We start from the raw sequence: 14,570 nt of genomic DNA, 5'->3' as shown, positions 1-14,570 counted from the left end.
CTTTGCTTTGCTTTCAAGACAGGGTTTCTCTGTGTAGCTTTGGCTATCCTGGAACTCACTTGACAGACCAGGCTGTCCTCAAACTGGCTGCCTGCTTCTGCCTCCCCAGTGCTGGGATTCCAGGCATGTAAGATCACCTCCTGGTGTTCCATTTACATTCTTAAGATTGACCCAACTTTGCCTTCTGTAAGTGAAGCATGCAGATGTCTCTTTTTAAAGTGCAGTTACATGATTCCTAATGTGAACTACTTTTCTTGCTAGAGTAAAAAAAAGAAGTGGTCCAAAACATGTTTGGGTGTACTTTTCATAGACTGAAATTTTCTCTCCACAAATAATCTTATGAAAATTTACACATTAAAAAGAATAATAAAATATTTTCAACATTTTGTAACTTTTTGTAACTGAAAAAAATGTAAGTAAAAATAATATTTTAACTAATTAATTATACTTCCTGGGAAAAGTCTATTTCATTTCCCATCTCAGATTTAGTAAGAGAACATTTTTGGAAGAGAGTTTTGTCTCTATTCCACACATCTCTTCATTTCCTCCCTCTCTATCTTGATGTGGTCTTAAACCACAATAGGGAAATTCCATCATACCTCTTTGCCTTGTTCTAAGCATCCTTTACAAGGGACTCTGGGCAACAGCGGCCATGGCTTTCATCATCGCCTTTTATGATTCCCTTCCCCTCCTTTGTTTTCTGCAGTTGTTATATGTGATCTTTTTTTTTCTTCTTTTATCTCCTTCATGGGATGAGCACTACAGATTTCAAATCCATCAAAGGCCACATTTAGTCCCCCCCCCCACCCCAGCAAAGAGTTTTAATCTTATATGATCTTGTGCTTCACTTTTCAGAGGCAAAAACAGAGATTCATCTTCTAAAGCTACTGTTAAAAAGATTTAGAATTTTAAACACCAGGAATTAATAAACTAAATAATAATCAAGATAAAGCTCTGAACAAACTAAAGTTATTTCCTCAATAAATACTAATGCAGGAAAAGCTTTTAGGTTATCTCAAGCAACCTGCCTATGTATTAATAAAAGGGATAATTCTTTTAATTAGTATGGTGAATTATAAACTTCTAAGTGAGAAAGACTTGCTCGACTCTGAGTAGATGAGGCATCATTCTGACATTTGTAGTCCACATGTGAAATACAAGGATGACAATGGGACTCTCTTTATTATAAAGTCAAAATATCTTGGTTTTGACCTAAAGGCAAGACTGCATTTACCACACTGATATGGAAAAAAAAGAGCATACAACACAGGAGACAGACAGAGGAAAAGCACAAGTAAATGTATTTGGGAAAGAGGAAGGTAAGGTTGTAAGACAGGCAAAGGTAGGATCAAGAGGCACCTGCTCATTATATGAGGTGCTGGTCAGCCACTTGAGTGGTTTAACAAGAAAATAGCATCATGATCCAGATTTCAACTTAGGAAAAACATTCTAATAGTAATATAGAAGTCTGATTGGTAACAATACTATAAATTAGGAACTAAATAGGAGGATTTGTCTAAGGCCAAAGTAGAAGAGTAGCAAGAGTAGAATATAAGAAGTTGGTACGACTAGATAAAAAAAAAAAACAATATATTTATGACACATCAAAGCAAGATACATTTGGGAAGAACCAGAAAGATGGAGTGTATTCAAAAAAATGGAACTCCAGAAGGAGCAGCTGGTGGGCAAAGAAAAAAGAGCTCTTAGAGACCATGTTCGTAGAGCTTGTGGGGCACCCAAGTGAAATTCATCTATAGCAACAAATGTAAATGATTTTATAAAAAAACTTATTAATAAAAATATAAACATAAACCCTTTGCTTAAAAGCAAGATCCAGCAAAACTGATTCGAATGATACCTCCATGTGGAGATGGTAGCAAGTGCCATCTGTGGGGCACTCCCCATATGCCACATGTGGCATGAGAAAAGAGAGATGCTTAGGGACACATCATCTAGGAACTACAGCAGATGGGTTCAGAAGACAGAACTAAGACAGAAGTGAATTTGCCTATCCTGCACAAATGTTTCACGCCCCCAACTACCATTGGTGGACTTGCAGAATGTCTTATTCACTATCAATGTATCCCACAAAGCATTTATTCTGGCCAAGGAACTCACTTCATAGCTAGAGAAGTACAACAGTGGGCCCACCTCATTGACTCTACTGATCTGACTTATGTTCTCCTCCATGAAGCAGCTAGCCTCAGAGAATGGTGGAATGCACATGGCCCTTTCCTTCCCCTGACCTGCCTGCGAGCTTTCTCTACTTCAAGGCCAGCCTTTGATTCTAGAGCACCCAAGTGACCATCCTCAGGAAGTACGGGTTCCTCCTCTCTGCCGTGGTTCTCAAGGCAGCAAGGGCAAAGGGCAGTGGAGTACAGAAGCATGTGACTGCATAGTAAAGTGTTCTAAGGACTGGTGAGCTTCTGACATTCGGAAACTTAAGATGCTTTATAATCTAAAACTCAAACAAACAAACAAACAAAAACAAAACATGGTGTGGCTACCTATCCCAGTCTAGCCTGGAACTTGTTATATAGATCAGGCTGGTTGAACCCACTGAGACCCAACTGTAGGAGTTTGGGCTTTGTGCCTCTATGCTGGGTTTCCTTGAGAAATTATTTTTGTGACCAACAAGTCAGTGGCTCCCTACTGCCTATAAAGTTTTGAAAGAGCATATCAAAGCTTCACTGCTCTCAGACCAACGGCAAAGCTTGTTCAATAAATAAGTACTGCATCCATTTGTTTCAAGGTCAGGGAGGTGAGGAAAGTAAGTAGAGAGAAGCAGGTCCCAGCCAGCAGGACCTCAACTCTTTGCTCAGGAATGGTTGTCTGAAGACAGTTATGGTACCAGTTAGTGTCTGGGGTAAGATTGCAAGTTTTTGGAACAAAGCTTTTCTTACCATTATAATAATATTGATTGTTCTGTTTCTAGGTAAGTACTAGCTACATTCCTCCCTTGAATTTAGTTCTTTTCAATAAATTATCTGGGTTTTGATTGGTTAGGTTGATATTACTGATATATTGAAAGACTTTCCTTTGTGTGAGTGTGGGAAATCTGTGGGCATAGTGTGTGTGGGGGTGTCACAAATATATGTCCATGTGCATGCACCAGAGTCACTAGCGATCTAATTTAAAAATACTAGCTAAGGCCATATGACTAGTTGCAGTAACAAGAATTATTAGAGACATGAGCATTTCTGTCCTATTTTGTTAAGAATATGTTTATGCATATATTCAAATATATTAAGCAGATATTATATGTTTTCTTTACTCATTTTCTTTATGATACACTACAACATCAACTGAGAGTTCCAGTAGTTATCATATTTAAAGGTCAAGCATTTTTCAAGGAACATGGACATCTATTCTAAAATAAATAAAGCATTTGTGGCTACACATAAGATAGTTTCATCATGCAGGGTAGAATTACAACCTGGTTATTGCTTTCCTTCAAATAACTTGCAGTTTACAGGAGTGGGAATTTTTCACTGGGAACTGATATTGCCTGGAACTGTAATACACAAAGTAGTCTATGACTAAGTCTGCAAATGCTTTCCTCTACCAAGGGCCTGAAGTTGCTGGTGATAGGAATAAAGGTACTATTAGCATCAGAGACCCTTGTCTGCCAAAGTGGCACGGTGTCAGCCTAACATAAGGCTTCTCTGTTGTTTGTCTGCATGTGCTGTAGTGATGAGATAGCTCATCTATAAACTAATGGGAGCCGAAACCATCCAACCTGCACATACAACATTTAATGGCAATATTGACTATCTGTCTAACTGGCTTATCCCTACTCAATTTTGTTAAATACATTAAGATGCCATAGACAGGTTGAATATTTTAGTGATAACATTAAGACTTCAAATCTAGGTGCCCTTAAACTTTTCTAATTAGAGTCTCCAATGTTATTATTGAATCATATGCTATATCTAAAAGGGCAAAAGAAAACACATTTTTGGCATAGTTAAAATTCTCATTAGTACTATGGCAGCTTAAAATGCTCACATTCCAAATTTAGCTTAATGCATCCTACACACATGATTACAAGACTCTGCTTGAAGATAAAAATTGCTGGCTTAAAAAAATGAAAGTATGATATCTACACCCCCACACACAGCTAAACTGGCTTAATTCTGTCCATGAAAATCTACAGCCTGTTTTTCACTCTGTGGTTCCTGAATAATCTGTGGATAATTTGCTGACTCATATTGAAGCCAAGTGTTATGACAGAGTAGTGATGGTTCTATGGTGACACTAGAATGCTGCCTGGTCAAGAAATACCAAAATTGAACATGTTTTCTTTTCTTAAAGTGTTTATTATTATTATATTTATTTTATTGTAAGTGTTTGCCTACATGTATGTCTGTGCATCATTGTGTGTGCCTGAAGCCAGAAGAGGGTGTCAGATCCCCTGGCACTAGAGTTCCAGACAATTGTGAGCTGCCAGGTGGGTCCTCTTCACGAGTGGTTAAGAGTCAGTGCTCTAACCACAGAGCAAACCCTCCAACCTCTAAGCTTGAACATTTAATGTCTAATAATCTGCCTCAAACTTTTACTTACAAAACAATTTACTCATGGAAGCTATAAAAATAAATACTACAGAAAGAAAAAATTCAGAATTAAAACAAAAATATAAATTGTTTAAATTGTATAAATTTAAACAAATATATGTATTTTTTTGTAAATGATCATACCAAGTGAGACAGGTTAATTTTATAGGGCACTTATGAAATTAGCAGAATTAGCAACTTCAGTTAAAAGAAGAGCTTTGAAATGGCTCCACATTTCTACTGAAATGTCCACAGGCTTCACTACAGGAGATATGGTCCAGCATTACTTTATATCCAGTTGGTTGCTCACTGCTCACATGCTCTTGACAACAGGACGGACATCTACAGACAGCCTCCGAGTAGTAATGAAGCATTACAGAAACTACCTCGAAAGAACACTCTAACTCTTAGACTATGGACGTTGAGACACACTATCCTTTCGATCACCCAGAATCAAGTATCTTAGCAAGCACCAAGACAGACCTAATAATATCAAGTGGAAAACTAAAAGTTTCAAAGTAAACTCCACTGTTTATTTTCACCTGGTAAAAGAATATAAATGAATTCTTCAAAATAAATTCTAAGTCTCATGAAACTTGCAAGAGAAAAAACCACACAAAATAAGTTTGCCAATTTTTATAGCTATAAAGTTACCATATACTGGGTTACAACTTTATTGAAATGAGATATGTAATCTTGATACTTTCAGAATGTTGTATATTATCTTATTTAAGGAAGTATGATTAATTATCTAAAATGCTGATACCTTTCATGGATGAGTACCCATACATATTGTGTTACTGCAACTGTTTAATAAAACTAACTTCTTCATGTGTCAGGATTCCTTATTACCCAGCTTTTGTTTAGTTTCTGAGGCTTAAATATGCATTATAAGATTTTAAAAGACTGGAAAAGTAATCATCATATCATACCATTGAGTCTTATTAGTGTTGACCACCATATTGTTAAGCCTGGCACATAAACTGCTAATTCTGAATCAAATCTATATTGTACTTCATTTTCCCACTAGAACATCTCATTTCAGTGGTAGGATTTGATAGCTAAGTCTCTGAAAGTCTATACAGCCTATGATCAGTTTAGACAGAGCTGAGTGCTGTGATGCCAAGGCTTAAGTTACTAATCAATACACTAGTCTTCCTTTGAAATTGTTTGAATAGGTATTAAGGAGGCAGACCTTAATAATTCAGCTGTACAGATACTAGATAGCTAATACTATTATGAAAATGTTAAGCATATACACATAAGGTAATGAACATTTACATATGAATTAATCCTCTTAAAGCTGGTGTAGTATATGTGCCACAAAAAATGAATAACTATATGTATATTAATAATAAACAATGCATCCATGTATTACTGAAGTCATAGTTTACATAGGTATCTGCCTATTTACCATTTCATAGTTCCCTGGGCTTTACATGATAAATAATATTCAGTTTTTTCTATTTAATATTTTTATAACCTAAGGCTGCTCTAAAATAATAAGCATTTAAAATAAAATTTAAAAATTCAAGAACAAATATTTTAAAATTTGTCAGGAGCCATCAAGGAAAGGCTAAGCCTAGAGGTGATTGTCCTCAGATGGTTTCCCCATGGCCTGTGGGCTATGATAAATGAGCCCTTGCAGGCAAAGCCCAAGGAATGATACTTCAGGATTTTATTTCTGCTACTGATATGTTTTTCCTGTCATTATAAAATTAATAAAATAATCCCTGAGCATTAGCCCACTGTATTGGGCAGATTTTCTGCAGATCAATGAAGATATACTGCTTTGTAGTGATGCTACACAGATAAATAGATGATTTCTTAATTCTTAACAATTCTATAAGAATTTATAAAATTATATTAGTAATTATTAAGCCCTTTATAATAAGAACTGCAATTAGGGCTCTGTAATATGAATGTTGCAGTTGGGACTCTGCCAGTCTTTACACGTCACAAGCTAACTGCACCAGATAGAGAGCAGGTATTGATACAGAATCCTTTAAGACCTAAAACCATGAACTAAGGCCACAAAAAGGGTAAAAGAACTATTTACTGTACATACCAGGACAGAAGATAAAATATTGACTGGATTTATCTATACAAAAATTTCAATGTTAACTTACAAATAAAAGTTATAGTTTTAGACTACTAATGAACCTGTGGAGTTAGTGACAGATAATGGATATCTAAGTAGTAACTAGTCTTAATGAGAACACATGTAAACATCTCTGTTGTAACTCCTTACTCAATTTATGATTTGAATTTATGTCTGAACTTTTTGTGAACTTGTGCAGAAAAAGAATGCTTGGAAAACCATGTGATCTTCTTTAAAAGTACAAAACTAGGAATGATGACTTTAAGTAAGCAGAAAGAGAATTAGAAACTACGGCGGAAGGGAGAAGTAAAAGAGGATAGAAGCTTTACAGAGATGAGGAGCTAGGCAGACGAAGAGAGCAGAGCGGGAAGAGGAGACAGCAGCCATGATGAAGCACAAGGCAGAAGTGAGCTGAGGAGAGGGAGGAGGAGCGAGAAGGACCTGGAGAGAGCTGGCTTCTTTTGGCCAGGAGACGTTTCCTTTTTCTGGTTCAAGGACAGGGCTTTTCTTCTGACAGACTTGGGTTTCTTTTCATTTTTAGCAATAAAAAGGTAGCAGCTTTTTTTCTCTGTATGTAATAAATTTCCATCCAGAACTAGTGAGTTCTTTCTGCACTGATGCTTGGATAATGACCTGCTCATGGGGGCTTTTACTCCACCTACCAAAAATAAACATATGTGTATGTAAGTATAATTGTATGTGTGCTAACTATGTAAGTGGATGAGACAGATATTTGGGCCTGACATGAATGAATGTATGAATGTGTGTGAATGCATGTGTGTTAATGCATATTTGCTCGTGTAAAAGTTTTTCCTTTTGCAAACATCAATCACCCACAGGAAGGCAATCTTAGAGGTTCTTAACACAGTACATAAAATACTGTAATGTATGAAGCTACAAATAAAACTACTTATGCCATGACAATGGAAACATACCATTTTTTCTTTAGTACATTCATAAACTAAATTATAATTCATTATTCTATTAGCAATTATAAAAGCACTCCAAAATTAATGACTAAGATGACAATCAGAGATTCCTAGACTTGGAAGGAATACAAATTAGCAAAGGACAAAAGCGAGATTTCATAACATGAGACATGAATACAGTAAGGAGAGTCACAGACAAACAAACAATGGAACGGGTTCTGTAGCCTTAAGTATATTATAATGACTACTGTTTGCATTGTTTATACATCACAATATTTCAGATTACTTTCTACTAGAAATTTTGAAAATGTTACAAGCTATCACTTACATATACAGAAATAGGTAATGTGCAGTGCACTTCAAAAATTAGACCCCACCCAAGCTGACATTAACCTTGCAAAATTTATTTTTATCAACAAATACATTGCCTTTGATATACAGTTACCATGTAAGGCAGTGACCCAAATAATGAGTGTCTATATTTTCCTACTTTTGGCAAGAGGTACAAAAATATCTTTATTTAAACATACCTTAACTATTTCTTCAATGAAACAAATGTGAGAAACAGGATCTCTCTTCTTGGTTAGTACTTTTTGTAGATGTTGTACCTAAAAATGGAGGAGAGAGAGGCAAAGTATTAATTGGGTATTTCAGAGAGAAAGCAATGTAACCCTTAGGAACTGGCAAAAGCAAGGTATATTTCAAAATTTCCTCAAAAATAGCATTACTTCTAGCATAAGGGAAAGAGGGTAAGGGGAGGAGCATGTTTCAACCTTTGCAAACACCACAGTCGGCCAGCAGAAGTACTGGTGTGCTCACAGATGATCAAAGATCTGTCACCAAAGACCTAGAATTAGCAGAAGTTTGTTTATTTATATTTTCCATGTTTTAAATATTTACCTGTCCACAAGCAGCACAGATGTGGTCCATAAGTTTTTCCATATTGGTCCAGAGGGAAGCCCGAAAAGCTGCTGTGTTTCCTGGAGTTGGCATGGTGGCTCGCCCGGGGCCTCCTGGTTAAGAGTAACAGACATATGGGAAAAAAAGAATGTTCCCAGTTATAGCAGAATGTGCATTATTCTAAAAGCACAGAGAAGACAAGAGCCAAGAAACCCCTTCTCTCATAAATAGCTTCTTATGTACAACATAAAAGCAATCTATGTGTGTAGTAAGTAAATATCACACAATCGCATGTGTGGGGCTATGATCACAAAATAAAATTAATGAAGATAGTTTCCTTAAAATGGAAAGAGGATGACATGTTTTACATATTCAAAGTTAATTTTACAAGAATGACAAGGACAAGCCCCCAAATTGAATTCAAGTAAATATAGACTCAATAAAATTATCTGGGTATCAAATTAACAATACAAACATGTGCAAACAAGCTCAAATAATTTTAAGTCAAAGAACACTTATTTTGATAGTGTACAGACATTCTATGGGCAAACGGAACTGCAAGCAAATTATGAAAACAAGTTTGCTATACAAGGAGTCTGGTGTAGCAGCCTTGTAGCTAGTTTAGGTACATCTGCAAAAGCAGCAACAGAGCTTTGCATTATAGCATCCAAGTTGTTATTTCAACAACATTCTTCCCAAACTCAACCAATCAAACCAGAGCTCACTGATTAAAAACCAGATTTCACAACAAGATTATGAAAATACAATGCAGAATCACTATCTACTGTGCCAAATTATTTATCAAAGCCACAACAGAAAAAAACAAAACAAACAAACAAACAAAACAAAACAAAAAACTTATGGGCTTGACTGGAGTGGGGCCTCTACTAGACCACAAGCCTGCCACTTTGAGGGAGGTGTTGGTCACTTCAAAGGCCTCTGGCACTCTGTAGCACACAGGCCTGCAGCTCTCCTGCTCTCTCAGACTTGAGAAGCTATGGTGAGCTATGTTTTGCAACAACTCCACAGCTGAAATGACTTATGCTCCTACCCAGGACTTGGCTCTTGTCGTGTACACCATGCAGATCAAAATGGTGTAACATGTAACTTTCTACAATTAATTCCCTGAAAGATCAAAAAGTCAAAATATCCCAACTTTGTTAAGGGGATGCCCCTGAAGCCTTCCATGCTGCACAGGGCAACTGTCTCTCCCACTTGTTTTGCTTTAAGCACAATTTCCTAGTGCTCTCATAATGTTCCTGATTTCTCTCCCATTTCAAGATTGGATCCTAGCTCACTAGGTCCTTGTTAGGTCTCAGAGTCACAGGACAAATGGCTGAGGTGCCTATTAACATACCAAAGCAGAGGCCTGGCCAGCCCTCCCAGCACTTGTCATCCCTCTCCCTCCCAGGGCCTGGGTTTTCATTTCCCTTCTCCCAGCCCTATATAACTCAGCCATTTTGGCTACACTGGCCTCTTGGCCTCTTGGCTCAGACCATGTCTATCTAGGTTGGTTGGTGTCTCTTCTCTTGCTCTCCCTCACTCTCTCCTCTCATGAACTGCCGGCCATGTTCAGCTTGGACTGTTCCCTCTGCCTGCTTCCCCGGTGTCTACAATAGAAATCTTCTCAATACTTCACAGGTAGTCATGTCCTCCTCCTCTTCTCTCATTGTTTTTTCATTGAGTCCTGAGGCTTTCTTGTTTAGTAAAGCTCATTCCTAAAGGGCAATTGGCTTTAGCCTCTCTCCTTTCTCAAACCAGTTGTTCTCCATCTCTTTGTTATAAATTTTATGAGAAGCAAGTAAACAGGAACATCTCAGAAAAACACCAGGAGGCCAGGAATTTCCGTGGAGCTTAATAAGATCAGCTCAGGAACTTTGGGAAGGTGGTGGAACACTTGCCTCTAGAGAAGGAAGAAGCTAATTAACATTCCTCAGACCACAGGGTGAGAACCAACTGTGGGTAGGGATGCATTCCGCAGAGCAGACCTTTGCCCACCTTCAGACAAGGGAAGTCCTTGCCACCTCATTCCCTGAAGACCAATCAGTTTAAAAAGTCACACTGTTTTGCTAATCACATTGTGTCTAATGGCTGCTACCCTGAAAATTGTATAAAAGCTCACTGAACAAGCTGTGCAGGGTCCGCTGCCTTTCCTTCAGGTCTGGGATGACCCCAGTCCACTGTTACAATAAAAATCCTCATGTTCTTTGCATCGATCCAGGTTCCACATGGTTCACTTAGGGGGTCTCCTCCGGTAAGCTAAGGCTCAAGAGAGCCTTACAGTTTCCTCAATACAAGTTGGGAAAAAAATCAGGCCATCCAAAATAATACTGGTAGTAATGGATTTTACAATTGATCAAAAATAAGTCATGAATAAATAAGGAGAAACATGCATTTTTAAAGGATAAAGTGGCTGGCAAAATTACTCAGAAGGTAAAGGTGCTTGCAGCCAAGCATGGCAAACTAATTTAAGTCCTAAAGCCTCACATACGTGAAGAAGAGGATCAACTCCATACATGTGGCATGGCACTCATGTACCCACATGCATACAGAAAGAAACCAAGTATCATTTAAAACAAAATAAAGCTAAAAGCCACCATGAGGCAGAGAGGGGTCATGAAGGCTGGGTGGGCTGGTACACAATCTTCTGGAGCTCACATCCTACTAAGAGCTCCAGCTGCTGGTTATGGAACAACAGTGCTTAGAGTCTGTCCTGCTGGGTACCAGTCTTGGGCTTCATCTCTCCTTTTTAAATAACAAGGCACTAAATTATTAAGCGCATTTCCTGCTTTAGTCTGCTGTATTATGTGGGAAACTTCTTTTTTTTTTTTTAACCTTTACTGACGTTCAAAAGAATTAGTCTTGAGTCTCAGAAGAGACTTCCAAATTGGACTTGAAGGAAACACTGAACTGTTAGGACTATGAGAACATGCAGACTCAGCACACTTTGCTATGTGTGATGGGTGTGACCTTTGGGGGACAGAGAGGGGATGTTGTAATTTGATTGTCCCTCAAAGGGTCATGTCCTGAAAGCTTAAGGCCCCAGCTGGTAGCACTACTGGAAATGAGTGTAGAAGTAACAAAGTAGGCCTAATTAAAAGTGCATTGCTATGGGACATGCCTTTGCAAGACATATTTTTCTGTGTTTTTTTTTTTTTTTCTTTTTCTCTCTTTTTGCTTCCTGGCTGCCACGAGATGAATAATCTTCTCCACCACATACTCCTGCCACCATGATGGATTGCATAACTGGGGCAGGTAAGTACAGGGAAGCTGAGTATCCAGTGACTGTCTAGCCTGAGCTACTTACACAACTCTTAGCACCCTGTACTCCCACCTGCAATGAGGTCTGTGTCCACCATGTTTCAAGCAAAGGACTAGGAATAGGTCACTTCTTCCTAAAAACTTCTAATCACCTAAACTTTTGTGGTCAACCATATCTTGGAATATCTACAAACTGAGCAATGGGATGATCCAGCCTGGGCTGGTTTTGTACATGTTCAATAAGGCAAATTGTTTCTTCTGAGTGAACTTTTAATGAAAATCTCCTATCTAGCATTGGGCATGCATATGATTAAAATCGATACATCATGGGAAAGGGTATGAACAATAAATAAAGTAGTATATAACCCAAGCCCATCAATCAAAATCCCATCAATATCTACCCTTAGCAAACGACTAGTCTTTCTGTTGGACCTACAAAAGGAAACCCCAGGCAATAAGCAGGCATTCCTAACTGCATGTTTGCTCTGTACCGTACTTTCTTATTGAGACAAAACTAATATTGCTTCCTTTTAAATTATTTTTCTCACAATACATTGCTAAGAAAATTAAAAGATAACCAACAAACAGTATATAAAGATTTTTAAGGTCATAACCTAAATACATTATACTGAAGATATAACCATGATAAAACTAATTAACTGACTAAAAAGAATGCCTACATAAATGGAAAGAATATTTGAACTAAATGGATACTTCCATCAATTAGATTTCACAGATTCAAGGCACACAACTGTGTCATAAATTTGTTTTCACTAAAGTAATAAAAGAAACTAAGAGTTCCTAAAAGAAACAATACTTACAAGTGATTTCTAGTTAGAAATACTCTCTTCTTTTGAAAGCCAGCAAGATTAAGAATAAACAAAACAATAGGAAATAATTTACTTAAAAAAAATAGGGAATCAGATAAACCCGTCAACTTGATTATGAAATGTTCATATCAAATGCCATTGATAAATTAAAAGAAGAGGGCAGATAGCTAAGCCATTACTGGAATACTACTTTAAAATTAACTATAACACAACTGTGAGACAGACAGGCCATTTCCTACTCAGTGAATATTGACAGTGCACCTAGCTACTTAATGACCTGAGAGGTATGCTTCCTCTTAGTGACTGTTAGGATTTGGTTCCAGTTCAGAGTATCTCCAATGACTATAGAAAACACATCACAATGCTGGAAGAAGTGAGTTGGTGGAAGATACAAAGTAATTGGAAATTTTAGAGACCATGGAGAAATGGCAGAAAGACAAAATAACCTAGATAGGACAATGGTCCTCAAACTTTGGGATTCTCAGAATAAGCTGAAAGGCAGGGGTGAGGATTAGCCTCTACTGTCAACTTAGTTGGAAAAGAGACAGAGATTAGTGAAACATACCTCTGAATGTACCTATAAGGGTACTTCCAGAGATAATTAGCTCATGAGGGATCTAATTTAATCAATGATCTAATCCATTAATGGTTTTAAAATTCTGAGCATACCACTGGAAGCCAGTGGAAATACAGTGGTAGGGCACAGGTAGGTGGGTCACTAGAAGCATACCTGTGAATGGGTTATCTTGGCCCTGGTCCTTGTTATTCTTCTCTACTTCCTGGCAGCTAGGAGGTGAGCGTCTTTGCTCTACAATATGCTTTCTGACATGATATTCAGCCTCACTTAAGGTGCATAACAATGAAGCCGTCTACGCATGGAATGAAACCTCTGAAAATAGGAGCCAAAAAAGGACTTCTACAATTATTTTTTTCTCAGACATTCATCAAGTGACAAAAGTCTAACATAGCCAGTAAATTATAGAGTGCTAGACTCTTGTCTAAATTTTTACTTAGGAAGTCTATATGGAGTCACATAATTCACATTTCCTTAGTGATCCAGAACTTGAGAACTAGGCTTTCTATGAGAATAGTTAGGACATGGGGTAGTGGTACTCTTTACTGACACTAGGCGTTCATGGGAAGAATCTGTGAACCAAGAATCTGTGAACTTTGGCATAGTCTAAAGAAGCAGGGTCAGGTGAATGTTCAAGCCATTGTTCTACTGACTGTCCTAACTTGCCTCTCTTGATGCAATAGAACCATGACTAAAAGCAACTTGAAAAATAAATGCTTTATTTTAGCTTACAGGTTACAGTCTATCCTGGAGGGAAGCTAAAGAAGAAGAAGGAATTTAAGGAAAGAATGGAAAAGAAGACCCTGGAGGAATGCGGCTGGCTCCCCACAGCCTGCTCAGCCTGCTTTCTTATACAAGCAAGAACTATCTGCCAGGGCTGGCCCCACCTACAATGGGCTGACCTCTCCTCCATCAATCACTAATCACAAACTGTCCCACACACATGTCCACAGGCCAACATGATGGAGGCAATTCCTCACCTGAGCCCCCCCTTTCAGGTGATACCAGGTGGGTCAAGCCAACAAAAACCTAAATAGCAAACTGACAGAGGCATTTTCTCAAAATATTTTCAAAGCATTGTTTAATTTTTTTTAAAGTTTTTATTGTGTACATGACGTGAATGAAAAAATACACACACACCATAATGTGCATGTGCAGAAGTCAGAAGAAAACTTTGTGGTTGGCTCTATCCTTCCACTTTCATGCAGGTTCCAAAGATTTTAATCAGATATCCGGCTTGCAAGACAAGCACTTTGCCCCCTGAAACAACTCACTGGCCTGATTTTCCTATCTTTTGCAACTATATTTGATTGTTTTATAGATGAAAGAACCAAATCTAAGGTCACATGTTGTCCTGGCTAGTTTTGTGTGTCAACTTGACACAGGCTGGAGTTATCACAGAAGGGAGCTTCAGTTGGAGAA

The 14,570-nt window shown here is 37.9% G+C and overlaps 1 protein-coding gene across 4 annotated transcripts in view; it reads right to left on the bottom strand.

The window, feature by feature from the left end:
• Positions 1-14,570, bottom strand: part of Cog5 (component of oligomeric golgi complex 5) — a 305,629-nt gene that overhangs the window by 121,446 nt on the left and 169,613 nt on the right. For all 4 annotated transcript variants that reach the window (XM_031357459.1, XM_031357460.1, XM_031357458.1 and 1 more), the window contains exons 9-10: positions 8,484-8,596; positions 8,114-8,191 (exon numbers count right to left, since the gene is read on the bottom strand). In XM_031357459.1, coding sequence (XP_031213319.1) covers positions 8,114-8,191; positions 8,484-8,596 — 191 coding nt within the window. The remainder of the gene's footprint in view (positions 1-8,113; positions 8,192-8,483; positions 8,597-14,570) is intronic.

The sequence above is a fragment of the Mastomys coucha genome, unplaced genomic scaffold, assembly GCF_008632895.1.
Source record: "Mastomys coucha isolate ucsf_1 unplaced genomic scaffold, UCSF_Mcou_1 pScaffold6, whole genome shotgun sequence".
NCBI classification, from domain to species: Eukaryota; Metazoa; Chordata; class Mammalia; order Rodentia; family Muridae; genus Mastomys; species Mastomys coucha.
Note: the sequence above shows the minus strand (reverse complement) of the source record. Positions and strands in the feature narration are given on the sequence as shown.